This window comes from Schistocerca serialis, chromosome 2 (assembly GCF_023864345.2).
Source record: "Schistocerca serialis cubense isolate TAMUIC-IGC-003099 chromosome 2, iqSchSeri2.2, whole genome shotgun sequence".
In the NCBI taxonomy this organism is placed as follows: Eukaryota; Metazoa; Arthropoda; class Insecta; order Orthoptera; family Acrididae; genus Schistocerca; species Schistocerca serialis.
In genome coordinates, this window is record NC_064639.1 from 814,804,552 (window position 1) to 814,832,319 (window position 27,768).

The window sequence follows — 27,768 nt, forward strand, 5'->3', positions numbered from 1 at the left end:
ACACGAATGTCATATAAGGACATGTTCCAATGATTTCGTTTTTATGCACGATGGCGTCCTGTCTACTTTCTCTTAGTGCGGCATTACCTTAGCAGCACCATACTGCAACATTGGGTTGTAAGAGGTGCACAAGATCTTGTTCATTGCTTTTGGCTTCTCAGGTCACCAGACCTCACATCATGCGATATTTTTTTCCCATGTTGGGGTTCAAAAAGAGTCTTTGTCCCACCTATGGCAGCTACTCTTCAAGAATTGAATAATCGAATTGTTGAAGCTGTCGATTAAATAAATAGAGACCCATTGACTCATGTGCGGAATGAAATGGATTATTGTCTCGATGTTTCTCGAGCAATGCATGATGCTCATGTTGAGTGTATGCTATAGTGTCTGTGCGAACATAAAAATTTGAAGCTTCTTCTACCATACACAATGTGTTTCTTTTATAATTTCTGTATAATAAAGAGCTGAAATCTGTTCTTTCTTTTTGAATCACCCTGTATCTTGAAGGTTTGACAAACTAGTGCTGTCAATAAATATTGAACGTGTGCAGGACCCTTTAGTGGTACGATATAAGCTCACTGTACTGATTCCTGTAGTCAGAAAGCAAGTTCAGTTCCATAGTTCTAACATTGAAGGCATTGTCATTTACGTAATTTATGGTATCTAGTTAATTTAATTTTAAGTTACGTAGATCCTTATTTGTGTTCTGTAATACGTTAGTGCACATTGCTCCAGAAATTATGTTGTGAAGTTTTTTTTTAACTTTTGTGATAAACTTCCTCTAACTTTGCTGTGTATTGTGGAACACAAAGATGCTACCGCTGCTGTAGTTTATATAGTGGTCTGTAGCGACTCGACAATACAAGTGAACCTCCACTCACGACGTCGGAAACTCACCGGGCCCAGGCGCTTGCTAAGAGCTAGTATGGCATGCTGGAACTTGGCGGCGTCCATGGCGGCAGCGGCCGCCTCCAGCGCCTCAGCTTGCAGCTGGGGCCGGACGGCGGGGGCGGGGACTGCAACGGGAAGGCGCGCTGGGCGTTGCGGGGGCCGCTGCGTGGGGGCGGACGATGGCGGCGGCGGTGGAGGCGGACGCGCCTCCTGCTGCGCCGCGGCAGGCGCTGGCGAGCCTTGCGCCATGGACGCACACTTGGCGCAAGCTGCGCGCATCTCCTGGCGCACCTCGCGCACTACGTCGGCCCCGAAGCAGCTCTCGTACACCTGCAAGCACAATAGTAGTGACTGCACTGGAAACTGTATAGGGAGGTGGCAGCCTTGAAAGCGCGTGTGGAGCTTTGCGTCGAATTGAGGAACTTGTAGGGAAGAAAGCGCAAGTGAAAAATAGAGTAGCCGGGTTCAAAGAATGCAAATGTGTAACCTCGAGCAGCGTGTTTCTGTATAAAGCGCGCTATCCGTAAATAAAGTTGTTTACTGTTCCTTCATTATTGTTTCATCAAACTCAATGGTAGGTGGCGTTGTCATACATTCAAGTGAGCAGTAGTAATATAAAATAAATAACGAATTTTCTGAGAAAAAATTCGCGAAACGTGCAAGAAAATGCCCCAGATTCCGAGCTAGCAACACAACCCCATAATGAGGTAGTTGCCTACGAGATAATTTGAAACTGAAAAAGCGTTTGGCTGGGACCTGATGCAATGGCGCCGTTTAACGCTTCGAGTGGGTCATTACTGTGGGGTAACACTTGTACGCGGCAACAGTGTGACATAATGAAAGTTTATTTTGTTGTTGTTTAATTCAACAACGATTTAGCTCAAATAAGTTCATTTTATTGTTGTTTAGTTAAACTGTGATTTTACTCGTACATGTTTACCTTGGTAACATAAAAACAGCTATTTTTCACTTGTGTACAAAGTACGTCAAGCGCCCGTTCCTGTTACGAAAATTAGAGCCCGCTCTAGGGTTAAGAAGATGTATGTATGTATGTGTATGTGTGTGGTTAGGTCTTATGGGACCAAACTACTGAGATCATCGGTCCCTAAGATTACACACTACTTAATCTAACTTAAACTAACTTACGGCATAGACGACGACACACACACACACACACACACACACACACACACACACACACACACACACACGCCCGAGGGAGGACTCGAACCTCCGACCGGGGGAGCCGCGCGGACCGTGACAAGACGCCCCAGACCGCGCGGCTAACGAAGATATCGTGGAGGAAATAAAGACAAATATTTGATGACACTACTTCTGGTCAAAATTTTTCGATCACTCGTGATAAAAACAATACAGGGTGTCTCTCTAAAGAGTCGCCAGGCGCATATTCTGCAATTACGTTTTTGCATTGCGTAGCTTGAGTCAATCCGAACAAATGATGCCCGTCACGTCTTTTATGCGACGCCCATTGTCAACGGAAAGCGTCGGTTTGTTTACCGTGAAAGATATGATTTTTAAAGCGAAATTTTTACGCGTCCATTCGAACGAGCGGTCCCATTAGACTAAGGCGATATATGTTTCGTCTAACTGTATCAACAGGGACGTAAAACTCGATGAATAACCAGTACTCCAGCAGCGACAGCAGTGCGCTGACTTTTACCGCATCCAGCGCTGCTGGGTCGCTGCGGGACCCTGTTTTACTGTCTCTGTTAATTCATATCGATAAAACATACATCGCACTGGTCTAATTTGGGAGCGCTCAAACGAATGGTCACGTAAAATTCCGTTTTAAAATTAACTTTCTTTGTAACGGGAAACAAACTGTCACTTTCGTCGACACTGGGCGTCGCATGAAAGACGTTATGAGCATTATTTGTTTGGGCTGACTCTCTGCACAAACTATTGTCATTCAGGAGCTAAGGTTTTGTACTGTCTTTGCAGGCATTGCAGTCCAACATACCTGTAAATTATTCCGTAGATCTTCAACATTAGATAACCTTAATTTTCTGACTTCCCTGTCGAGTTCATTCTATAAGAGCTCGACGGGATTTAAGTCAGTTGACTGACTTTCTCAAATCATATTCTTCGTCACCCCATATTTCTCTTTTCTGTTGACACACACTGTGCACAATTTAAAAGCATATTTGGGATCATTGTCCTGCTACAGTACAAACCCACGACCAAGAAGTTTTTTGCCAGATGGAACTACATTGTTGATCAGCATCCTGTGACATCCTTCCTACTATAATGTTCCATTAATTCTTACTGTATCACAAACTTCATCACCCAAAAAACCTCCCAACACCATGATCGACCGTCCACCATGCTTCACCGTTGGCTTCCAAATTTTTCAGACTTAGATTTGGTCAGTGAATAACACCTTGGACCATTGCCACATGCTCCAGTTGTTACGTTGCTGCGCCCATTGCAAAACCGTATTTTGGTTTGCTTAATAAACGCTTTGTGGCCACTGTACACCCCTTTAAACCTTGTTCATTAAGATAGCGTTACACTGTTGAGACAGATTGGAGCTGCTCCCTTACTACTTACTTTCTCTCGAATTTCAGGTGCAGTGCGAGTCCTCTGACGTTTACTCTGCACACAAATGAACTTACAGGGTGTTTCAAAAATGACCGGTATATTTGAAACGGCAATAAAAACTAAACGAGCAGCGATAGAAATATACCGTTTGTTGCAATATGCTTGGGACAACAGTACATTTTCAGGCAGAAAAACATTCGAAATTACAGTAGTTAACAATTTTCAACAACAGATGGCGCTGCGGTCTGGGAAACTCTATAGTACGATATTTTCCACATATCCACCATGCGTAGCAATAATATGGCGTAGTCTCTGAATGAAATTACCCGAAACCTTTGACAACGTGTGTGGCGGAATGGCTTCACATGCAGATGAGATGTACTGCTTCAACTGTTCAATTGTTTCTGGATTCTGGCGGTACACCTGGTCTTTCAAGTGTCCCCACAGAAAGAAGTCACAGGGGTTCATGTCTGGCGAATAGGGAGGCCAATCCACGCCGCCTCCTGTATGTTTCGGATAGCCCAAAGCAATCACACGATCATCGAAATATTCATTCAGGAAATTAAAGACGTCGGCCGTGCGATGTGGCCGGGCACCATCTTGCATAAACCACGAGGTGTTCGCAGTGTCGTCTAAGGCAGTTTGTACCGCCATGTACCGCCACAAATTCACGAAGAATGTCCAGATAGCGTGACGCAGTAATCGTTTCGGATCTGAAAAATGGGCTAATGATTCCTTTGGAAGAAATGGCGGCCCAGACCAGTACTTTTTGAGGATGCAGGGACGATGGGACTGCAACATGGGGCTTTTCGGTTCCCCGTATGCGCCAGTTCTGTTTATTGACGAAGCCGTCCAGGTAAAAATAAGCTTCGTCAGTAAACCAAATGCTCCCCACATGCATATCGCCGTCAGCAGTCCTGTGCACTATATCGTTAGCGAATGTCTCTCGTGCAGCAATGGTAGCGGCGCGGAGGGGTTTCCGCGTTTGAATTTTGTATGGATAGAGGTGTAAACTCTGGCGCATGAGACGATACGTGGACATTGGCGTCATTTGGACCGCAGCTGCAACACGGCGAACGGAAACCCAAGGCCGCTGTTGGATCACCTGCTGCACTAGCTGCACGTTGCCCTCTGTGGTTGCCGTACGCGGTCGCCCTACCTTTCCAGCACGTTCATCCGTCACGTTCCCAGTCCGTTGAAATTTTTCAAACAGATCCTTTATTGTATCGCTTTCCGTCCTTTGGTTACATTAAACCTCCGTTGAAAACTTCGTCTTGTTGCAACAACACTGTGTTCTAGGCGGTGGAATTCCAACACCAGAAAAATCCTCTGTTCTAAGGAATAAACCATGTTGTCTACAGCACACTTGCACGTTGTGAACAGCACACGCTTACAGCAGAAAGACGACGTACAGAATGGCGCACCCACAGACTGCGTTGTCTTCTATATCTTTCACATCACTTGCAGCGCCATCTGTTGTTGAAAATTGTAACTACTGTAATTTCGAAAGTTTGTCCGCCTGAAAATGTACTGTTGTCCCAAGCATATTGCAACAAACGGTGTATTTCTATCGCTGCTCGTTTAGTTTTTATTGCCGTTTCGAATATACCGGTCATTTTTGAAACACCCTGTATCTTCCCTGTATGTTGTGACTCGGGGTCGGTCTTCCAGATGGCGAAACACTTGCATTGGCTCCAGTTTACTTGTACCGCTGCAATGTATACAGCACTGTAGATAGCGTTACGTCAACTTTTCTTCCTATTGTCTTACTAGAGTAACCTTTCGGATGCAAAGCTACAGTTATAACGCGTTTTTCAATTCCGGTTTCCTGCTTCCGTCCCATCAGGAGGTAATATAGTATGAATCTGATCAGGTATACAAACACACTGCTAGATGCACACAATGTACTGTAGCGTAATGCGAAGTGATAGCGACACAAGGAGCTGATGGAATGAGGCCCGTTCGAATGGAACCGTCTTAGCTGAAGACACGTCGGTGTTGTGGATACTCATCAGAGCCCTTCTATGCGAGCAAGCAGTCAAATACACAACGGAGGCGCTTAGTCTTTGCATGTTGATACTTGTTTTATTATCAGAATTGGGATATCATAGAACATCAAAACGAAATCCCAGTTTTAAAGACAAATAAATAGTTGTGATAGGTGATCTAAATCTTCTGACCTGTAGTGTAAAAGTAATGTAAATGACTCTCGGTGCGCTTGTCGCGTAAATTCTTGTCTGACAGTCAGTTGAGGGGAGAACAATGGCGGATGTTTTTGAAATCTCGTATATTCGTTGGGAATTAACGCGACGTCTGCACCGAGAACAGTTTGTACAACAAGCCTGCCAGGAAAGACTTGGCGGTTACATAAAAGTAAAATTAAAAGGAACAGCTTCATTCTTATTTTTTGGCGCTCTTTCTGTTGCGTGTGCGTTATTTCTCATTGTTCGGCAAAACCGTCTGAGCTAGCCGCGCGACAGCACTTACAGATGCGTCACTGTCTTCCGTTGCCGTGTTTCCATCTTAAGACCTGAACAGATTTTGCTAGCTCTGTCATATCTGGGTTTTCCGACGTTCAGTTGAATTATACGATTGTACCTTGGAAGGCAGCTGTTCTGGTTTCCAGTTTGGTTAGGGCGATAACAGTTCCTCCTTCATGATTTATAAGAGATGGATGACGTCTTACCCAGTGTAAAAGACTCCAAGACAAAAAAAAAGACATACCACGAAGTAATTATCGGAATGGGACGGGAATTGGTAGATGTGACGATAAGATCTGTTGGACGTCCTACTGAGGAATATCGTGCCAAATTCTGTCCAGTGTTAGATCTTCAAAATCGTGACCTGGTTGAAGGGCACTGCCAATAATGCTCCAAACGTTCTCAGTTGGGGAGACATCCGATGATCTTGCAGGGTAAGGAAGGATCTGGCAAGCACGAAGACTAGCAGTAGAAACTCTCGCCTTGTGCAGGCAGGCGTTTCCTTGCTTAAGTGTAAGCCCAGGATGGCTTGACATGAAGGGCAACAAAAGCGAGGCGTGGAATGTCGTCGACCTACCACAGTGCTGTAAGGGTGCTCTAGATGAAAACTAAATGAGTCCTGCTATGAATAGAAATGGCACCGCAGACCATCGCTCCTGGTTGTCAGGCCGTATGGCGGGCGACAGTCAAATTGATATCTCCCCGCTGTCCGGGGCGTCTCAAGACACGTCTTCGCTGGTCATCGGGGCTTGGTTTGAAGTGGGACTCGTCAGTGAGGTGGTTCTACTCCAGTCAATGAGAGATTAACGTGTTTGGAGACGTCCCGGACAGTAGTGGGATACCAACCTGACTGTCGGGCGTCACACGACAACCAGGAGTAATCGTCTGGGGCGCCATTTATTTTCATAGCAGGACCCCTTTGTCATTCACAATAACCCTACAGCACAGAGCTATGTCGGCGACATCCTACGCCCTTTTTTGTTGCAAGCCATCCTGGGCTTAAATTTCAACGAGATAATGCACGTCCACACAGGACGAGAGTTTCTACTGCTTGTATTCGTGCTTGCCACACCCTACCTCGGCTAGCAATGTCGTCTCTACTGTTGAGAACATTTGGAGCATTATGGACAGGGTCCTTTAGGCATCTTGGCATTTTTACGATCTAACGCACTAGGTGGACAGGATATCCAACAAGTGTATCTATCAGTGCCAAGCTGCTTGCATAAGGACCAAAAATGGACCAATGTGTTATTGGCTTGCTCTATTTGTTAAGCTCTTTTTGAATAAATCATCAAATTTTATGGAAATAGTAATCATTTGCTTGTCTGAACATGCACATCACATCTACCGATTTGCATCCAAATCGGATAATTCCTTCGTGGAGCGACGGTTTTTTACATATCTTACAACGCATTTCCTATTCTCCTTCGCCGCACAAAAAGTTCTCCGTCTAGATTACGCGATACCTAACAATCCAAGCATGTTTTTAACATTGTTGAGTGTTTTTGTGGGATTGAAGATCGATTATGGAAGAGGAAATACGGCAACTAGAATCGCATTTCGAAAATAATTTTTATGACCTGTCCGGATAGCCGCGCGCGTCAGCACTCCGCTTTCGGGCTTCGGGGAGACATGGCGGTTTAGCAACGAGGACCGGTGTGCTGGCCAGCATGAATGTGATTTTTGGGCTGTTTCCCACACCCAGATTTATTTACACGATTCTCAAACATTTCGAAAACTTTCTCACACTTTCACGTGGATAACACTAGACGCCAACAGATGAGGTACACAGTTTTGGTCCTGGGGAGATGCTGGTGACAGGAAGGACATCCGGTCATCCTCTACCACTAACATTGCCAAATCCAGAATAACATGTCGAACCAGTTGTAGGTATGGGATAAAGGCCAGGAAAAAGGAGAAGAAAGATGTTGGACTGTTTACATTAGCAGTCAGTAGGCGTATTAGAAAATTAGTTAACGAAAACCGATTTTGCGAGCCACAACTAAACCAAGTAGCTGTACCCAAGGGTTTACACTTCACTCGGTTGAACTTTATCACGTCTGACTAATCTGAAAGGCTGGGACAGTTAGTTCGTAGGCTTGTGTTAAGATATTAATGGGTTGGTTGTTGAGAAGGAGAGGACTTCTGGTGTTCTCGAGTTAGAAACATTATTTACATTGCCTGAAAAAAAATGAACACCATTTCAAATCCTTTTCAGTGCTATCACTTATTAATGTTACTAACTCACAAACATAAACATGTTACACTCTGCAGTAAGTAGTGGGACGTGACTCCCGCACTCTTCCACTGTAAGTACTGTGTCTGGTTCCCTACACTGTACACGGTAACAGCTTGTCAGAAGAGTTATGCATCGTTATTACTTCCTCATACACACAAGGTGTGGCAGCATTCTTGTGTTACTTTGACATTTTAGTGAAGGTGGAAGTTTCTCTCCTGTCTTATAATAAGACAGCCATAATTTTATTTGCCATAAGTAGCTGGACTGCAACACACAACTCCTGCCATGATTTAATGATAAAAATAGTTACTCGTCGATAGCAGCACGTGACATGTATCCTAGGCGCTTCTACCATAGAAGACATACGAAATGCTTACGAAATACGATACGAACAAGATGCTGCAGGGGTGAAAAAGTTGACCTTGCGTTCGGGAGGAACGGTTTTCAGATTGCCCTTTGACCATTCAAATTTGGGTCTAAATAGCTTGAGACGAATGCCTGGATTCCTCAACGCTTTCAAATCCGTCTCTAACGATGTTATCATTGATGGGACGTTAAACCCGAATTTTCGTTCCATGAAAGTGTTCCCGTAAAAAAGTCAGTATCGTCACTGAAAATCTATGGCAAAACCCAACGGTAATACTGGATAGAGGAAACAAAGTAAGTCCCATGGGTTTGTCATTCAGATATTGTTCTCCCCGCACAAATGATTGATAGAATCTCCATAAGAACATTGTTGTTCATGAAACTCTCGTATGATATACATGATACCACATAACATGAACAACAGTGATATTTCACAGAGGAAAGAAGTTACTGGAAACAATTTTTCGCTAGTGGTAGTGCGTGCAGAGCGAAGTAAAGTGTAGCGTAGTTAATAACTATAAATTTTTATCTATCGGAATATGGAAGTAATTTTAGCGGCATTCGACAGCTCTTGAAAAGAATCAAGGAAAAAAACACATGTCTGTGTCCGCTTTGAAGCGTTCCGCAAAAAATAACGTGTTGATCCGCGTAATGTGAGCTTCAATCCTATTTGCGCAGCGCATATCAACCATTATTTCCACGTATACATCAGCTAAAGAGTTAAAAATGCGCTGGGCCACGTAGTTTGGCATCACATAACGTACTTTCACATATTGCAATACGTATAGAATTCAGCTCGTGGAAAAACCCAAACAGGCATTCAATTTCGGAGACGACATACGTGATGGAAGATGATGACTTTCTAAGTTACTTAACTGCAAAAATTCGTTCTTTTCGCGAAGCCGGAAAGTTGCTAAAACCAGTTGGTGAGATTTTGTCTGTTGTTTGGCTTTTGCATTTACAGAGGTATCTTGTTATTGTTAGAGCGCAAACAAGTTTCGGCATCTCTGCCTCATAACCAGTGGATCATTATGCAGTGATTTCTGGTTTTTCAAGCAACGGAACATGTGGTAAAGGCGTACATTGGCACTGATTACGTTCCAAACACGCAGTACAAGGACAATATGCCTTACCATTGGCGATGGTAGAAGGCTCCACTGTATTCAAATGGAACTGCGTCCTGGTAGATTATCGCAGCAGATATTTGTTTGCAAAAACCAAGAAACAGAGCTGCATTATTCCTAGGAAGACGCTTGGAAAATTTAGTTTTTCTATCATTCGTATTTGAATTTTTCGTTTGTAAATTTTTGTCAAGTGCTCGTTCGAGGACATTAATAACATGCACTCTCTAGAATTTTTCAAGGGTTTGGACACACTTTATTGATGTAATGTACACTGTTTGAAAAGCATTATTAGTTGCGGGAAATGTGTATGTGTCTTGTGTGTCTTAAAATTTTCTGTGTTAGTCATTGGTAACTGCGAACAGCTGATGGGATTTCGAAAAATTAAATGGGCGGCAGAGCTGTATCCAGCGCTTCGCTTTGCATGCGCCACTTACCTTCATCATGGCGTACTTCCTGATGAACCTGTCCTCGCCGCCGCCGAAGGCGTCGACCGCGGCTACTGCCGCCAACCACGTGACCGCCGCCGCTGCCACCAGCTGCATCTCGGCTGTGTAGCGCTCTTGTCAGAGGGATCCCTGCACACAGTATTACAGTTCTTAACTTGGGTCGGTTTTCTCGTAGCATTTGTAAAGGTAACATGGCTTATAGTGGTTCCTAAACTGTGTCATTCACAGCATGACAAACCACCGCTTCAGCAGTCACTAACGCAAGCTACTGCAGTGTCGCTCAGTTCACAGTTAGACGCTCAGAATAAAATTTCACCGCTAGTATGTGGCCGATAGTGGCGGGTATCATTCTGTGCACCAGTTTCCTGGGTTAAACCCCAAAGTTCTTCGTAGCGTCTCAGAGTGAGAGCATGGTGACTCCTTTGTCGGATGGGGACGTTAAGCTTGGCGGAAGTCCATTTGAAGCTGTTGGAGAGAAGTAGATTAGCACAGGATTTAACCCTCTCACTTCTCTCTCATCGTCATAAAAAAAGAAAAAAACAAATCCAGCATTAAATTCTGCACGCACTTATTGGTCATTGCAGTTAAAATTCAAAAACTGTACGAACGGGAGTTGCTATTGTGTACGAAGACAGAAAAAACTTTTCCGACTTTACACCTGATCCTTCCTCTTAAGGTGTCCCACCTAACGGTGCAATGCAACTTTCCTTAACCGCGTTATAGATACGTTGTCACTAGCGGTTACGTTTAGGCCTCTTTTTATTTGGGCTTACAGTCCCGTGGAAAGCGCGGTTGTCACAGACAGGAGTTCTGATTTCTGACAATAGTATAGTTTATGAAGGGTAATTTGTGGTAGTAAGAGGTAGGGCAGGAGTGAAGGGTAGTTTGTCATCAAATGGATCTGTGCACTATGGGACTTGACATCCGAGGTCATCAGTCCCCTAGAACTAAGAACTACTTAAACCTAACTAACCTAAGGACATCACACACATCCATGCCCGAGGCAGGATTCGAACCTACGACCGTAGCGGTCGCGTGGTTCCAGACTGAAGCGCCTAGAACCGCTCGGCCACATCGGCCGGCTGTTTGTCATCCTAGTCACAGTGTTTGCATTCACGCTGGTATTTATGATGAACGCCAGGGTGGTGGCTTCATTAATATGTCCAGTCCTGTTTAACATAGTTGTCTAGATGCCCTAACACTTTATCTCAAATAATTTGCTGTCCATGATGTACCAAACCACTAAAAAAATCTGGAAAGCATAATAAGAATAACTGGGCCAAAATTTAAACATCTGTCTCCGAATGGCTGGTACAGTCTTATTATTATTATTATTGCTGCATCACATCGACTCACCGTATGAGATACAGGGATGAAATCGGACGTTCTGACCTGCAAAGCTGACCTGCTTCCACACGTGACCACCATGCTTGTTTCAACCGCAATGAAACAGTTCTACTGCGAAATATAAACCTTTTGCTAGTGGAAAATGACATAATACGTTCAGCATGAAAGGAACTGTTTTTCAGAAAACAAACTTCATAGAAGAAGTTGACGTTTTTCTCTGCTAGGTATAAGGTACAGCAGAATACGCATTGCCAGCACCTGTGATTGCTATACACTGTGTCTTCTACAGGAATATGAGCGCACGACTTAAATTGTTTCTCGTGATTGTGTTAAGAATTATTTCTCTTGATTATGTTACCATATTATACCGTACTTGGCTTCTGTGTAAGTCTACTGATTTGTCGGCTTTTGCCATTTTTTCCTATTCGTGTCATCAGATCGAATTAACTATTTGTGTGAGAACGTATCAAATCTGAAATTTCAGAATTTTTTTTACGTCCTATGTTTCTGGTGTGTTATAATGCCTTACGTCAATAAAATCCAATTATTGCTAAGACTTTACACACATCAACGAAACGTGCCAATTTGGTCACACTGTGAGTAATTCTGTGTATGTTCGCGAACACAGTGGAAGCACACTTGGAGGGGAGGGCCAACCAATTTTGCCTGAAGAACAAGGTGATCTCGATGTTACATATATAACCAACTGCTCGATCGTACTAATTTAGGAATCTCAAGATACAGAACACCAATCGTTCGTAGGCCTACTAGCGAATCCCCGATGATAGCACTGCCCTGAAACCTTATTTACCTAGAACTTATGAAAAGATTTACGTTCACGAATTTGCACGTGGAGGCTGTTCTACACTAGACCTCAAACCTGTCTGCAGCGTTTCGTTTAGTAGTCATGATTGTTGTCGATCGCCCACGATATGGAGACTCTATGGTAGAGCTCTCCATTGTATTTTTTGTTATTATCGTTTCCTTACATTCGTGGTAATCCATTCACGTCAAGCAAGGTGCTTCAAATGCTACATTCAAGATTATAACAATGATGCAGGTGAGGAGGATGTATGGGTACTGGCTCATTTTGCTCACCGGGCTTGCATTGATGGCGCAGATCTTTCCATTAGCTCGAACTAGACACACTCGCTTTCGAAGCCACCGCATCGTCAGAGAAAGGCAATTGTCTCTATTCCATGTTTCCCGGAAGAGTGCTGTCTTCCTGCATTTTGCTCTCCAAACACCCAGAATAAGTGTGACATTAACTATTTAATTGCTTCAGAACAATCGTTGTTGAGCCATATTTTTGAATCAAAATAGCGAAAAAATTCTTATAGGAACTACAAGAGACTGCAAAGTATTGTAATAAATCAAATTTTGAAACTGGGGAAGGAATCTCGAGTGTCGTAATCTCGTTTTGCTTCTGTGATAAGTACAATGAAGGAAATAACTGTTGCGTAATTCATAAATTCTCTACAGGGAATTACGTCATATCTCGCGGATTAATATAAGTGGAACCTCCACTTTCGTTAACGAATCGAAATATGTGATATTGCGTCTCAGAGGCTATCTTCTGTTGTACAATAAATTAAGGTTTTTGCCCTCTTCCATTTACGGGTGGACTGCGGGAATAGTAATTGTTTGTATGCCACTGTACAATATGTTATTATTCATGTTTTATTTTCACAGATTCGGTTTGCAGAGGTTGGAGAATGTTTGGAGGTGCCGCCCTGAAAATCTGTGAGGTATTAGAATTTTTGAATGTCTACCAGTTGAAATCAGTATTTCTGTTACTCTCCCACGAAGAAAACAAACCTGAAACCACTCGGGCAACCAAACGAATCATTTAAGTATTTTATTTAGTTGATTATTATGGGATGAAAACCTGAAGCAGACAGTAAAGTCTTCTAGAAGTATGAAGTTGATCGAGGTTACTTACTTGCCCTAATATCTGAACTGTGAGTGAAGAAAGCGGTTCTTTTCACTCGATACACACACATTCTCGTTGAGCAAGTTTGCTACGTCAGTCACACAGTTACTTTAAAGGCACGAAAGTACTGTTGTAGCACCGTTACTATTTATGGCGCGTTTGTATGGGACAGCAGTGAGCTGTGTGGGAGGAGTGCCTCCTAACATAGTAATACATAATTTCTGAGAACCCATGCGGTTCGTAGAATTGGTGTGTCGTGGGCGAAGCTTTTTCTGGCTAATTGGTGTTCTAGCAGTAAAATAGAAATAACTCCAAATGGTTCACTTCTTACCAAACTTTTGATAAGTTTTATTTGATGCCAAATTGTATACTGGGAAGAGCGTTTGCCTTACACACTCTTTAAGAAAAAAAGACGCGCTACCAAGGAATTATGCTAATGGGACGGAAATTGATAGATCTGACTTACATATACAGACAAACAAATGGTTACAATTTTAGAAAAACTGGATGATTTATTCAAGAGAAAGAGCTTCACAAATTGAGCAAGTGAATAACGCATTAGTCCACCGCTGGCCCGTATGCAAGGAGTTTTTCGGCTTTGCGTTTATTGCTAGAGCTGTTGGATGTCATCTGGAGGGATATCGTGCCAAATTCCATCCAATTGGCGCGTTAGATCGTCACAATTCTGAGCTGGTTGGACGGCCCTGCTCATAATGCTTCAGACGTTCTCAATTATTGGGGAGAAATCCGGCTACCTTGCCGGCCAAAATAGGGTTTGGCTAGCACGAAGACCAGCAGTAGAAACCCTCGCCGTGTGCGGGCGGGTATTATCTTGCTAAAATGTAAATCTAGAATGGCTTGCCATGAAGGGCAACAAAACGGGGCGTAGAATATCGTCGACGTACCGCTGTGCTGCAAGGGTTCTGCGGATAACAACGAAAGCGGTCCTGCTATGAAAAGAAATGGCACCCCAGACGATCACTCCTGGCTGTCGGGTCGTATGGTGTGCGATCGGTTGGTATCTCACCGCTCTCTGGGGTTTCTCTAGACATGCCTTCGCTGGTCATCGGGTCACAGCTCGAAGCGGGACTAATCATTGAAGACAATCAATGAGATTCCAAGCCGAAAACGTGTCTAGAGACGCCCCGGACGGCGGTGGGGTACCAGGATACCAACTTGACTGTCGCCTGCCATGTGGCCTGATAACCAGGGGTGATGGTCTGAGTGTCCATTTCTTTTCATAGCAGGACCGCTTTCGTTGTCATCCGCGGCACCCTTGCAGCACAGGGGTACGCCAATGAAATTCTACTCTCCGTTTTGTTGTCCTTCATGGCAAGCCATCCTGGGCTCACATTTCAGCAAGATAATACCCGCCCGCACACGGCGAGAGTTACTACTGCTAGTCTTCGCACTTGCAAAACCCTATCTCGGGCAGCAAGATCGTCGGACCTCTTCCCAGTAATTGAGAGTGTTCGGAGCACTATGGGTTGGCCCCTCTAACCAGCTCGGGATTTTTACAAGCTAACGCGCCAGTTGACAGAATTGGACACGATATCCGCCAGGAAGACATCCACTATCTGTAACAGTCAATGCCAATCCGAATAACTGCATGCATGTTATTGTCATGCTCAATTTGTGAAGCTCTATTTTTTGAATAAATCATCCGTTTTTCTGAAATTGCAATCATTTGTTTGTCTGTACATGTGACATGTACCGATTTCTGTCCTATTCGGATAATTCCTTCGTGGCGCGTCTTTTTGTTTTTTGTCTTAGAGCGTATTTCCATTTGCTGTCTCTGATGGCGCCAGCCCTGGCAAAACACCGCACACGTTCCAAGTGTCCCAATGCCTGTCGGTCTGGACTGTAAAGAAAAGTTATGTACCAGAATAAGCCGGCCGGAGTGGCCGTGCGGTTCTAGGCGCTACAGTCCGGAGCCGAGCGACCGCTACGGTCTCAGGTTCGAATCCTGCCTCGGGCATGGATGTGTGTGATGTCCTTAGGTTAGTTAGGTTTAATTAGTTCTAAGTTCTAGGCGACTGATGACCTCAGGAGTTAAGTCCCATAGTGCTCAGAGCCATTTGAACCATTTGTACCAGAATATATGACGCAGCGAGTGCTAATATTATTCTAAGCGCCCACTACCATGAAAAAGTAATTCATTTTATAATTAATACTTAAAAGTAACTCGCGTCTGATGCCCCTCAAATAAATTAAGCCTAAGAAAAACACCCAGTATAGTCTTTAACCTACAAAAATATACCAATTGGTGTAGGAGGAAGCCTTTAGTCTTCTTGTAGGTAGGGGACTAAATAATTTCATCGTCGCACACACGATACGTTCTGTTAGTCGTGGTCGTACCGCAGCTACCCAGTTACGACATTCGTTGAGGCCATACAAAGATTTGGAATGTATATTTGTGTTATCCGCGTGAAGCGTGCAGTATGTGTTAGTAAGCATTATTCCGAACGCCTAATGGACGTGGCCAGCTCTTATGATATCATTCTACTTTTCCTTCATACATGAAATAATCTGAAAAAATCAAGCTCGAAACTTATCTGCATCTCGTACAGTACGCGAACGTATATCATAGATTTAAATTTTATTGATTTTCTGAAGCGATTGAAAGGGTTTGGTTCGTAGTTCTCCAACCCTGCTTAAATTAAAAGGTAAAGTTTAAAGGAATTCCGCTTCTTAAAAATGGGTGAACACAATGTAGTGGTACTATTCTTCGATATCTCATCTGCTTGTGTTCAATCCACAAGCAAATAGTTTCTTCCACATCTATTCACCATTAACTGCACAAGGAAATGGTAGCCGCCAAATTAACTGGAGTCATGAGCTGAAAACTCCAGACTCCCCGTTTTGTGAGCAAGAAGCTTCAAATTTCGTGCGCGAGAGCTTTACACGGGGTGCATTACTAGGAAGAAAGCATCCGTTAAGGATCCGAATGAGAATCAGTGCATAATACTCGCTCTCTAACCATATTTGACCCACTTGCCTGGAAGCTGTTGGTTCCCGCTTGATGTAGCGTTTTCCGTGCGAGCATTGGGCTTTCGATCTCCGTCCCAGTTGTTTTGTTACGGACTAACGAACCCGGACGAGCGCTATGCTAATGGTAAGGTGGCAGTGTCTCAAGAATCTGCCCGCGAGCCTGCGGCCTCCGTTTCTGGCTCGCTACCAGCCGCGCCGTTGGAATGACTTGACGCACAGTCGTCCCAAGCACAGGCATGCAGGTGCGAGTGCGCTAGTGCGCCTGGAATCACCAAATAGGCCGCGAAAACCCTGCGTCATCGCTGTACTGCTCGTTCTCCCACGCCACTATTCAATGATCGCTGGTATTCTTTTCAGACGCTCATTGATACAGAGGTGGGGCAGCGGGGACGATCAGTGACGGTAAGCATTAGCTATTTCCACATTGTCTCATTGTTCATAAACCCAAATGGAACGAAGCTTACCAACTCTTAGTACTGATTTGCAAGGTACGTTCAAAAGTTCATTATATCATGTTACCTACTGGCTTTCCAGTGTGGCGTGACGACACCAGAGGCATGGACTGTGTTTCCAAACCATAGCATACTGGCTAATATGAAAGAATCAACACTTGTATGACCGATTCTTGAGTACTGCTCGTCAGTCAGGAACCCTTACCAATTTAGATTTGTAGAAGAGAGTGAGAAGACTCAACGAAGAGTTGCAGGTTTCTTTACGGGCGTTACGGGAACATTCAGAAAATTCCTTCGGTAGAAGATGAGAGAGGGGCGCTGTGTATCACGAAGAGGTTTACTGTTACAGTTCCGAGAGCGTAGTTCGAAGAAGAGTCTCGCAATATATTACTTTCTCCCATATACTTGTATATTTTGCGAAATGACCACGACGAGAAAATCAGAGAAATTAGAGATCATACGAAGGTTTTTCGACAGCGGTTTTTCTCACGTACATGTCGCGAATGCCACAGGGAAGTGAGGGGAGAATGTGCCAAACGCACCGTCTGCCACTTTGAAGTATAGTGTATCTTGCAGAAGCAGATGTATGCACTGCCTCTATAGATTTTCGATAGGCGTTCCACACTATCACCATATTGTCGACTAATAATAAAGATATGATCGTACAGAGTATGCTCATAGATATGTGGTTTGCTTGAAGAATTTTTGATTATCAGAATCCATGATTTTTGTTGAAATTAAAGCATTCAGTTGCCAGGTATTATGTTGTTTTAGTCACAAAACCAGTTTCCACGCAGTCACTAGCCATCCTCAAATGTATCAAGTGTTTTGTTTGTTATTTCATCGTTTGACCTTCCTGTTTTCGGCGTAACTACTTAGCACGCTACAGAATGACTCTCAGATGAATCAAATTCGTGTGAATAAAACAACAATAATATTGGAAACTGAAGCGTTTGATATCAGTAAACATGCAAACTAGACTTGGTGAAGAATTCCGGTACTTCGCGGAGTGGCAACTCAGTTACTCGTTCATGAGCAGTACGTTGTATTAGGCGAAAAATGTTCAACAAAAGGGAAAGTAACATCAAGTATGCCTCAGGACGCGAAATAGGCTCACAAATGTTCTCAGTAAGCTTAAGCCATTTGTTGGATAGGGTCAGTAAGGAAGGAAGCAACAGAAGAGATTGTTACCGAAGTTTTCCAAAGAATAATTAAGCAATTCTGGAATAATTAAGCAGTTCTCTGAAATCACTCTCCCTAAATTTTGAGAAAACGCACTATATTCAGTTCTGCACAACAAAAAGAGCCGTACCAATAACTGGTATGCATGTGTACATGGGTCATTAAGGATGGTATAGTGATCCAAATTCTGGAGTGTACATATTGGTGAAAACTTGAACTGGAAGAAGCGTGTTATTGAGCTTCTCAAGCAATTTACGGGTATTTTTGCTCTTCATATAAGTACCAGTCTTCGAAACAAACGATCAACCTCTGGACATATTTTGTATATTTCCACTCAATATCGTCTTATTGAATAATTTTCGGCGGTAACTAGTCACTTAGAAGGAAAGTATTGATTACACAAAACCGAGGAGTAAGAATAATATGCGGTATTCGCCAGATGTCGTAGTGTAGGCACCTGTTCATGGCATTTTGACTGCACCATCGCAATACATATGTTCGTAATGAAATTCGTCGTAAATAATCCATCACAATTTGAGAAGAATAGTAATGTCCATATGTAAAACAATAGAGGAAAAATGACATTTATTATACATTATTAAAGCTATCGGTAGTTCGAAAATGACTTCACAGCAGCAGAAGGTTTTGATCATGTGCCCAGTAACGTAAAATGTCTGATAGATGGCAAAACAAGTTAAAAATCTAACCTAAAATCATTTCTCCTGGACAACGCCTTCAATTCCGTGGTCGAGTTTCCCTTTTAGGAACTGACAGCCTGGAGAAAAAACACTTGTTTTTAAATGTAGCTGCGTGAGGAGGACTAAAATACTGTAATGTGTTCTTAGTAAAGTACATACAGATCCTGTAAAGTGACTATTTAAAACATAATTTCGATAGAAGAATCGTCCAAATGACCTATGGAACATGTAGGTAACTCAGAAGTACAGCACTGTCAGATGGTTCGCTGAGGGAACTGTTGTCTGCGGGGAAGTATCGTTGCTGGATGATAGAAAGGAGATGCACTACGACGTAGCAGAATTTCCATTTAGTGTCACGAGTGACTTCTCTGTTAAGATGCAGACAAATGTAAGTTAAGGACCACAGCAGAATGAGAGAATAAGTAATCCCTAATCACAAGTTAAACGTCTGGAGCCTGTCATACACATTAAATACGAGTAATAGCAGAACGCTATATTAAGTGGTTTTAACAAGTAAATTCAGCACAAGATGTCAGCGAGACCAATTCTCGAGTAATGTTCGAAGGTTTGGGAGTCCTCATGAAATAGGCATGGCAGCACACTGCGAGTGCATTCAGAGCCGTACTGCTACGATCATAATATGTTGGTATAGTCTATACAGAAATTTAACAGAGAGACCACGAAACTTAAACGAGAATCCTTTAGAGGAAAGACGACGCTGTCTCTCGAAACAGATGGCTAAGTTCAGGCAACATGTTCGCGAGGATAATTGTGGGGTAACTGCTTCCACCGTATACTGTTCGTAGAGGCGACGAGAATAATGTATGGCATATAAAAGTATATGGACAATAACTTTTTCCTCGTTCCATAATCGAACAGAATAGGATAGTAAGTCGCCAATGTTGCTACGAACCACTGTACATTGGCTTACGGATAATTTATACTGTCCAGTTACATTAATATGACCACCTGTCACAAGCCTGAACAATCTCCTTTTGCAGACCGCTGCAAAACGTGCAGGAAGAGAGTTAGCGAAATTATGTAAGGTATCGATAGGTATATGGAGCCATGCCGATTCGAGTAACGTGCCCAGCTGTGCTAGCTTTCATGGTTGAGGATCCATGGCGCGAACAGCCCAATCGGGGCGGTCCCACAGAGACTCGATTGGATTAAAATCTGGGTAGTTTGGTGGCCAGAAGAGTACGGTAAACTCATCGCCGTATGGTAGATGCCATCGTGCCGAGGAAAAACAAACTGCGTGAAGCAGTGAATATGATCCCAAAGGAGAGATGCACACTTGTGTTGATCCACTGAATCTTCCTGAATGACGAGGTCGCCCAGAGAATGCCACGAAAATATTACCCAGACAATGACGCTACCTCCTCCGGCCTCGACCCGTACGGCGATTGTTGCAGGGTGTTTCCTTTCAGGCGTTTCTCGCCGTACACACCAATGGCCAATTCCCCGACGGAGCATAAAACGCGATTCGTCTGAAAATATCACGTGTCGCCACTCAGTGGACGTCCAGTTGTGGTATTGGCGTACGACGAACAGCAGTCAGCATGGGTGCATAATTCAGGTGCTCGCTGCGAAGGCCCATATGCGGCAAAGTTCGCTGAACAGTCGTTGAGGAGACACTCTTCGTAGCCCCTTGGTTCACTTGGGCGATCAGTTACTCAACAGTTTCACGTCTATTCGCACATACACTACTCCGGAACCGTCGTTCACCCCTGTCATCTACGGATCCAGTGTGCACCATAGTTGCCTCGGCACCGGTTTTGGATAGCGCAAATTTCCCATGCACGTTATACCTTAACCATGCGGCTCACGAGCAATTTGCAAATTTAGCCGTTTCGGAAATGCTTCCACCCTTGACCCTAAAGCAAATGATCACGCTCTTTTAGGCGTCAAATAAATCGCTCCGTTTCCGCATTACAACCAGTGCACTTTTTTCCGCGTCCCCAGACACTCTGTGTGTCCTCTACTGCTACTGCTGCTATCTGTGAGCGGTTATTGCACAGGTTGACGTCGAACACAGGTGTTCACATTAATGTGATTGGACCTTGTCTATGAAGATGTAGTGAAACGCAAAACTTGTTTCTAAGCCACTCAATATTAGTAACCTACAATTTTTACATTAATGATCTCCAAACATGTCACATACGTGGCCAACATTCTATAGTCTCAACTTTTGCGACTATAGGATATGTTCGACATTTCGATTGTGATTAAAAGGCTGAAACAGCGGGACACCTGACCGGCATCAGCAAGTGTCAGAAAATGGAGTAATTAATACGTTTTAATAAAAATGTTATCACTTAACTTTGAAACTGCATTTGTGCAGAGGGTACTAGAGAAGTTTCGCTGTACAACTAAATTTACGTTACTCTGTAAGAAATTTTCTACTAAACTGAACATATTCCTTCTTTCATCGTAACTATTTTTATCCATTTGTTTTCTGTAGATACACACATTCATCGTACTATGCCTGCAGAAACTCGTCATCTGTACAAAATCATCGTCCTTTCAGGTTAGCTTTTGTTTTTGAGAATCATGTGCCACAAAGTCAAGTTTAAGAGGAAGGTGTTCAACATCAAACATATCGTTTTCCAAGAAGATAATGTCCCAAATCACAGAGCTACCTGTGCCCGCATTTTGACTAGGTCACGTGACCAGCTCAGAAATTGATAATTGACTATTATCGAGCATCTGTGGCCAACTTCGCAACAGGAAATCCGAAAGTGCTGTTGTAATCATGGTAATTAAGTTGTTTAAATAATTTTCGCAACGGTCTATTTCTATATGTTTTCAGGTAATTGTTTTTGTGATGAAGTGCGCGTACGTCTCACGGTTCGCTCTTAGGGAAACTTTTTTAAAGGAAGAGTCGTTTGTTTGGTGACAGACATTTGCTGCCCGTAATCACAACTGGTCGCTACAAGTAGCTGAGGTTTTTAACACTCATTAGTGCTGTGGCAGTCGTCCTTTTGGTTGCCCAATTGTATCCTCATTGCGGGAGAAAAGTACTTTAACCAGTATCTGGCCAGTAAGTGCAGGATAAATTGTGTCGGAAAGCTTTTGCCACCATACATCACGCCAAGGGTCTGGACTGAACTCCAAATCTTTCCGTAATATGTTGTGGAGAGACCCTTCCTTTGAATGGGGACATTTAACTCAACAGTCTCGGTTATTATTCATGATGAAAAGGTTGTATGCTGGCCTGGGGTTTCAACTTCTGCCATTGCCACAATAAAGACAAATCAACACTACAAGCAATCGTCACAGTCTCTTCCATTAAACAGTTGCTACTCAAGAGTTCAGGGAAGGCACAAAGTCTGAGCCAAACGTGATGGCTTTTTCGCTGCCTACCACTTTCCGCGCACGTAGCGTCGCCTGCCGAGTCAGTGACCAAGGCGCTCTGCAAAACACGCCAGGTGTTTGCTCCGGCACCTGAATCTTAAGCAAGGTCTTGGCCGCTGAACAACCTTCATTTAATGTGGGAAGCGCTGTATAGGCAGCCAGTATCTGTGACCAAGGTCTACTCTCGTTCTAGAGACGAAGATCAGTGTCGTTGCGCGTAATCGCTTCACATGAAATTCAGAATGATGTCATGGATAACCTATGGCCCATTGCTTCTCACACCCTGCTGCGATCAAGTATGTTGTTCGTGAAACTTCCTGGCAGATTAAAACTGTGTGCCAGACCGAGACTCGAACTTGGGACCTTTGCCTTTCGCGGGAAAGTTTTCCAGTTGATGTTAAATCAGCACATGTAACGTAGGATGACCAACTGAAGGACACACTAGCGAGAAATACAACTTTTTGGCAGTACTCCATTGTACTCTTGGTGGTGAAAATATTGCTGGTTAGTAGTCAGCGGTAGCCTTAATAGTGTAATGTTTGCTGAAGGAGAGGACCTTGTGGTAACTGTATTCCATTGCTGCGCTGACACCGCAGATGTCACTGACCGACCTTTGGAGGTCATACCGGTACGGAATCCGTTCTGCCCATCAGTCGTGCGCTGGAAAAGTCCTGTTTATGGTGGTTGATATGCATTGCTCACGGCTGAGGAGCGGTTCCATGTGCATATGAATGTACTGGCACTTCGTCCAGGAGGCATAGCAGTCGTCCGAATTGATGAAGACGTCAGTCGCATACCATCTACAGTGCAGCATCTGAGAGTTCGCTTTTCACTGTTTGTACGTTTCCCAGCGAGATGTGATTTTTTAGCAGAGGATGGCGAAGTCGTAGGTCGTTGCGGGTCAACCGCGTATACAGCGTGGTTGCCCATATAATGAGCAGGAGAGGGAAAGGGGGGGGGGGGTGTCACAGCACATTTGCTGTGTGCAAATGAACTTATATTTTTATGCTGTTTAGGGGCGCCCCCCCTGATGTTAGTAATAGAAGTAGCAGAAGCTGTAAAAGTCGCACCTTACTCGTAAGTAAACCAGTCATAAGTAGCGAAATAAAAAAGATTTGTCGATAAAAAGATTTTTTACTTGGTTTTACAGACATGTCTGAATGTGGAATTGACGCAGTAGTTATTACTCCCTTGAAGCCATGCTCATAATGTAGAGTTGTCGTACTTTCGCTAATAACTTCTTGCGAGTGGTTGACTGATTCCCTAACAAACTCATAGCCGATTTTGTACCCTTTGCAGCTGTCTTATCCTTTTCTGCTTACTGGTGCTCTCTTTTAATATGCGAACACATGAATTTGATATCGTTCATTTGTCTAAATATAAGGTAACATCTTAATAATATTGGCGTATCTTAATAACATTGGTAACTATTTCAGGAAGTTCGCGTGGAAATTTAGTAGCCACATGTTAGTAGTCTAGAGCTACAGTGCCAGTGAGTCGGAAATCATTCATGATGTTCACGTATATAACAGCAAAATTTGTTAAATGGGATGAAGACCCAGGTTTGACAATAGATAAATTGGCAGTCTTCAGTTCGTTAGCAAGATATGAGGAAGTGTAATTCATGTAGGAAATAAATTGCACTAAATCATAATACTTGTATTTGAATACTGCTCACTTTGTGTGTGATGAATATTAGTTTGGTCACACAGCTGATTTATACCTACGCAAAGGAAATCATGAATGACCCGATGTTTACCTGTAAAATGTCACTGGAACGGTTTAAAATTTGGACATGCAAGCGCGTCAAGAAGTATGCCGCTTATTTCATTGAAAAGTACTTTCAAAATTTCGAGGACGTGTTTTGATTAAGGTTCAAAAAATGGTTCAAATGGCTCTGAGCACTATGCGACTTAACTTCTGAGGTCATCAGTCGCCTAGAACTAATTAAACCTAACTAACCTAAGGACATCACACACATCCATGCCCGAGGCAGGATTCGAACCTGCGACCGCAGCGGTCACGCGGTTCCAGACTGAAGCGCCTTTAACCGCACGGCCACACCGGCCGGCTGTTTTGATTAAGAAATCAACTGATGGCGATGACTGTTTCGTCAAGTTTTTCAACTCACATTCGGGAAGAGCTGCATTCTGACATCCAGGTTTAGGTTTTCCGCTTCTTCTGTAAAGCTAGTAAGACGAATACTGGGTTGGCTCCTTTGAATGGGAGACGACTAAATGCTATAAGTAGCCATTCGTCTCATGATCTCTTACGGCGCCAGTTGGACGTCAGTATGGAGGAAACTGTGTTAGCATACTGCTGCTGTCTCACCAAGGAAAAAAAAAAAAAATTACTTGGCAAGTCAAGTGTCTAGTACGAACACGAAGATTGTTACATATAGGTTCGGATAAATGTGATAAATCCTTTGTTGCTGATGTGGAATGGATAACTTAACATTTGCTATGCGACGGCGGGGCAGGAGATTGTTTGCATCTAAACAACAGCCATAGTAGTGTGCGAAGACGGACTGATGTATAAGGGGCGGACAAAAAGTTAGGTTGAAGATACCTTCTTGGTAAAATATCGTGCCGTGCTGCGTGAAGAAGTCATCGTTTGACAGGAATGATCGATCTTTCAAGGTCTTTCCTAAGGGAACCAAGTGGTGGTAACCGTATAGGTAGAGATGAAAACTATAGGCCGGGTGCTGGAGTGTCTCCCACTTGAGCTGACCTCACTTCCGCGTTACAACATTGGCGATATGGGGAGGTGCGTTATCACGAAGGAGCATGTCACAGTTTCCCGGTTTCCGACAGACATGCTGCCCTGTACACATTCTTATTCTCCGATGGATGTCTACCGGTGTTCGTTCTCCGACAGCCTAGAAGAGAAGAGCAACACGTTGGTCTCGTTTGGACGCATTTGGTAATAACGTCGGCATAGTTCACTTTCCCGCATTTACCGCACGCACATCAGAAAGACCCGAATGCTACAGTAATCCCTTGTCGCCACTTGAGTGCTTACATATCGGCATAGGAGTCGCGCTACGTTGCATATAAGCTTCAGCAAAGCCTTCAAACGGAAACTTTTGATCACCCCCTATAAATATCAGTGGGGGTACCCTTTTGTATGCACAGTTCCGTAGCTGTCGGGCAAGAAATCTAGACAGACGTTTGAAGCTTGCCATAGTCACCAAGACAGACTTCAGAGGGTTTATTTTTTTTTTTTTTTATCAGTTACCCGTATCCATTACACACATCAACATACCAATCCAGAATACTCAACTGTCGTCAATAACGGAATATAATCTGTGGATTTCTGTTTTAACTAATAACGACAAACAGCATCATGGCTGTGATAGTCGTATGGCGTCACGTTAAAAATTGTGAAACATGTTTATTACGAATCTGTTACTGTCAATCTTCAAATCCTGTGCACTCAAGACGCACATTCACTTCACGAATGTGTGATTGCCATACAAGTACTATCTGTTAAATATGCAGAAGTAACATCTTTTAATACCTGGTGGTTATCTGTGGAATCGAAACTAATTGTAAACAAAATCATTGGTCCAACCAGCAACTTATCTCGGTGAATATGACTTTCCTAAAATATTTTAGGAACCGTGGTGATCCGGTTGCATAAATAGGTGTAGAAGTATCGTGGCCGATTATTTTTGATATTATGCAGCTCTGAACTGCAGGCGACTAGGATCTTGGACTGACAAGTGATTACAAGCGCAGGCAGTGAGCAGGAGCGCCTACCTGTGTCTGTGTGTGTGTGCTGCGCCGGCCGTCCGCGGAGCACTCAGGTTGAAAACTGGCGTCGAGGGCGCCGGCGGCCGCTTTATAGCGGGTCGTGGTGGCTCCGTCGTGAGAAGAGAAGCGAAGCGGCGGAGGTAACAGCGGTCAGCCGGGGTGACTGACTCACCCGCAGCCCCCACCTGCGGCCGCCGTTCGGCGGGTCACCGTGGCGTGCTGCGTGCGGGGCCCGCGGCCGTCAGCTCACGCTCCTTCCACAGGAGTCCACAGCACGGGGACCCACGTCTCAGGACACCCGTTCCTCTCGGTTCCAGAGACGTCAGTCATACGGCTATTACCTTGTGGGACCTCCATTCGCTTCTGTTACAGTGCTTCATCTTCGGGATAATACTTCCTACCGAGTTCTGAAACACTGAAGACGGCGTTTATTGCTGGGCTAGTAGGAAAAATGGATCTGGGACGCTACAGACGCTGACGTTTACTTCAAAGACGTCCCATGAGTTGGAGATTGGAAATTTAAGCAAACCAGTCTAGGAAATCCATCTAAATTTTTTCGGAACTATATACGAAGGTCGTTGGATAGTAGTATTATCCTGCCAATACAGAAAACGTCCGACTGTATTTTGTTGCTACAGTGTGACAAGCGTGCTGACGTCTGGAATGATTTCACATACATCTGCAACCGTTTTTTCGGTCGACCAAAGCGAGTCCAAACTAAAACGACTACTAACAGAAACTGTCTACAGTTTGAAGGTTGGTTTTAGCCTCACACTGCGTTCCTAGGCATAGTCATATTGGAGATGGTATGTCTTTGTCTTCCTCCATCTTTCGGTCATTTACTACTCCTTTCAATGATTTGTACAAGTGAAATATGCCAAGTTGCACATTGAACAGGATTCCACGTTAAGCTGTAGGTACCGTTATACAAGTCAAGATGCTGTTCTCGTGCTAGGGGAAATGACTACAATGAGGTGTATCTAACCTCCGGAGGAAAACTGAAGAATGGCTGAAGATCAACTGAAAGTTTTTAAAGGTTTTCAGAAATTACTGCAACCAGTCGCCTTTTATGTAGATGTATTTTATTTAACCATGACCGGTTTCGAGCTGCCTAGCAACTCATCATCAGATGGTATATACATTTAGTGCTTTTTTGTACCCATTGTGTGGGTGGTTGAGTATCTGTGGCTAGACAGAAACGAGAACAAATAATCGCTACATGTGGTACAGTAACACGAAATATTTACAGCATAATTTATGTTTAACGTATAAGAGCAAATAATCACTACATGTGGTACAGTTACACGAAATATTTACAGTTTAATTTACGTTTTGAGGTGTTACTTACAGATAAATCTTTCTGCAGGTATATATATCTCTTTTAGGACGTATTTTTGAAACCATTGTGTCTTGTTTTTCACAATTTCACAAGTTAAAACTTTCACTAGATGTATATTACTTTTATGAGGCACTGTTGGAAACATATATCTTGTTTTACGTAAACATCGCTGAACACACTTAGCCACAGATACGAATACAGGATTTACACATTATAAACAAGCCAAAGATTGCAATATAATTACAGTATCAAAGATTTCAAGTTGACCAGAGGCATTATTAGTCATCACACACATTGACAAGAGATTTGTCTTTATTACATAGAAAATAAATGTAAATTAGCTTAAACTAGTAAAATGTTTATTTATAAATTAACTGTGCAATTTTAACAGGTATATAAAAAACTAGATTTTTTTACATTATATTTCAGTTACATTTAAGATTATTGGTATTGAGAGTATTATGACAGCTAATTTCTTGCTCCTTCCATTGGCTGATCTTGGCATATGATGTCTGGGATGAGAGGTTAATGGTTAACTTGAAATAATAAGTGATGCTGGTACTTGAAAGGGTGTGGAAAAGGAGTTGGCGGGGGGGGGGGTGTGGG

The 27,768-nt window shown here is 43.4% G+C and overlaps 1 protein-coding gene across 1 annotated transcript in view; it reads right to left on the bottom strand.

Annotated features, from left to right (window-relative positions):
• The window catches only part of LOC126455718 (uncharacterized), a 38,701-nt gene extending 12,766 nt beyond the window's left edge, over positions 1-25,935 (bottom strand). The window contains exons 1-3 of the mRNA XM_050091487.1: positions 25,830-25,935; positions 10,097-10,237; positions 898-1,221 (exon numbers count right to left, since the gene is read on the bottom strand). Of these exons, the coding sequence (XP_049947444.1) occupies positions 898-1,221; positions 10,097-10,204 (432 nt within the window). The 5' untranslated portion in view covers positions 10,205-10,237; positions 25,830-25,935. The remainder of the gene's footprint in view (positions 1-897; positions 1,222-10,096; positions 10,238-25,829) is intronic.
• Positions 25,936-27,768: the final 1,833 nt, after the last annotated feature.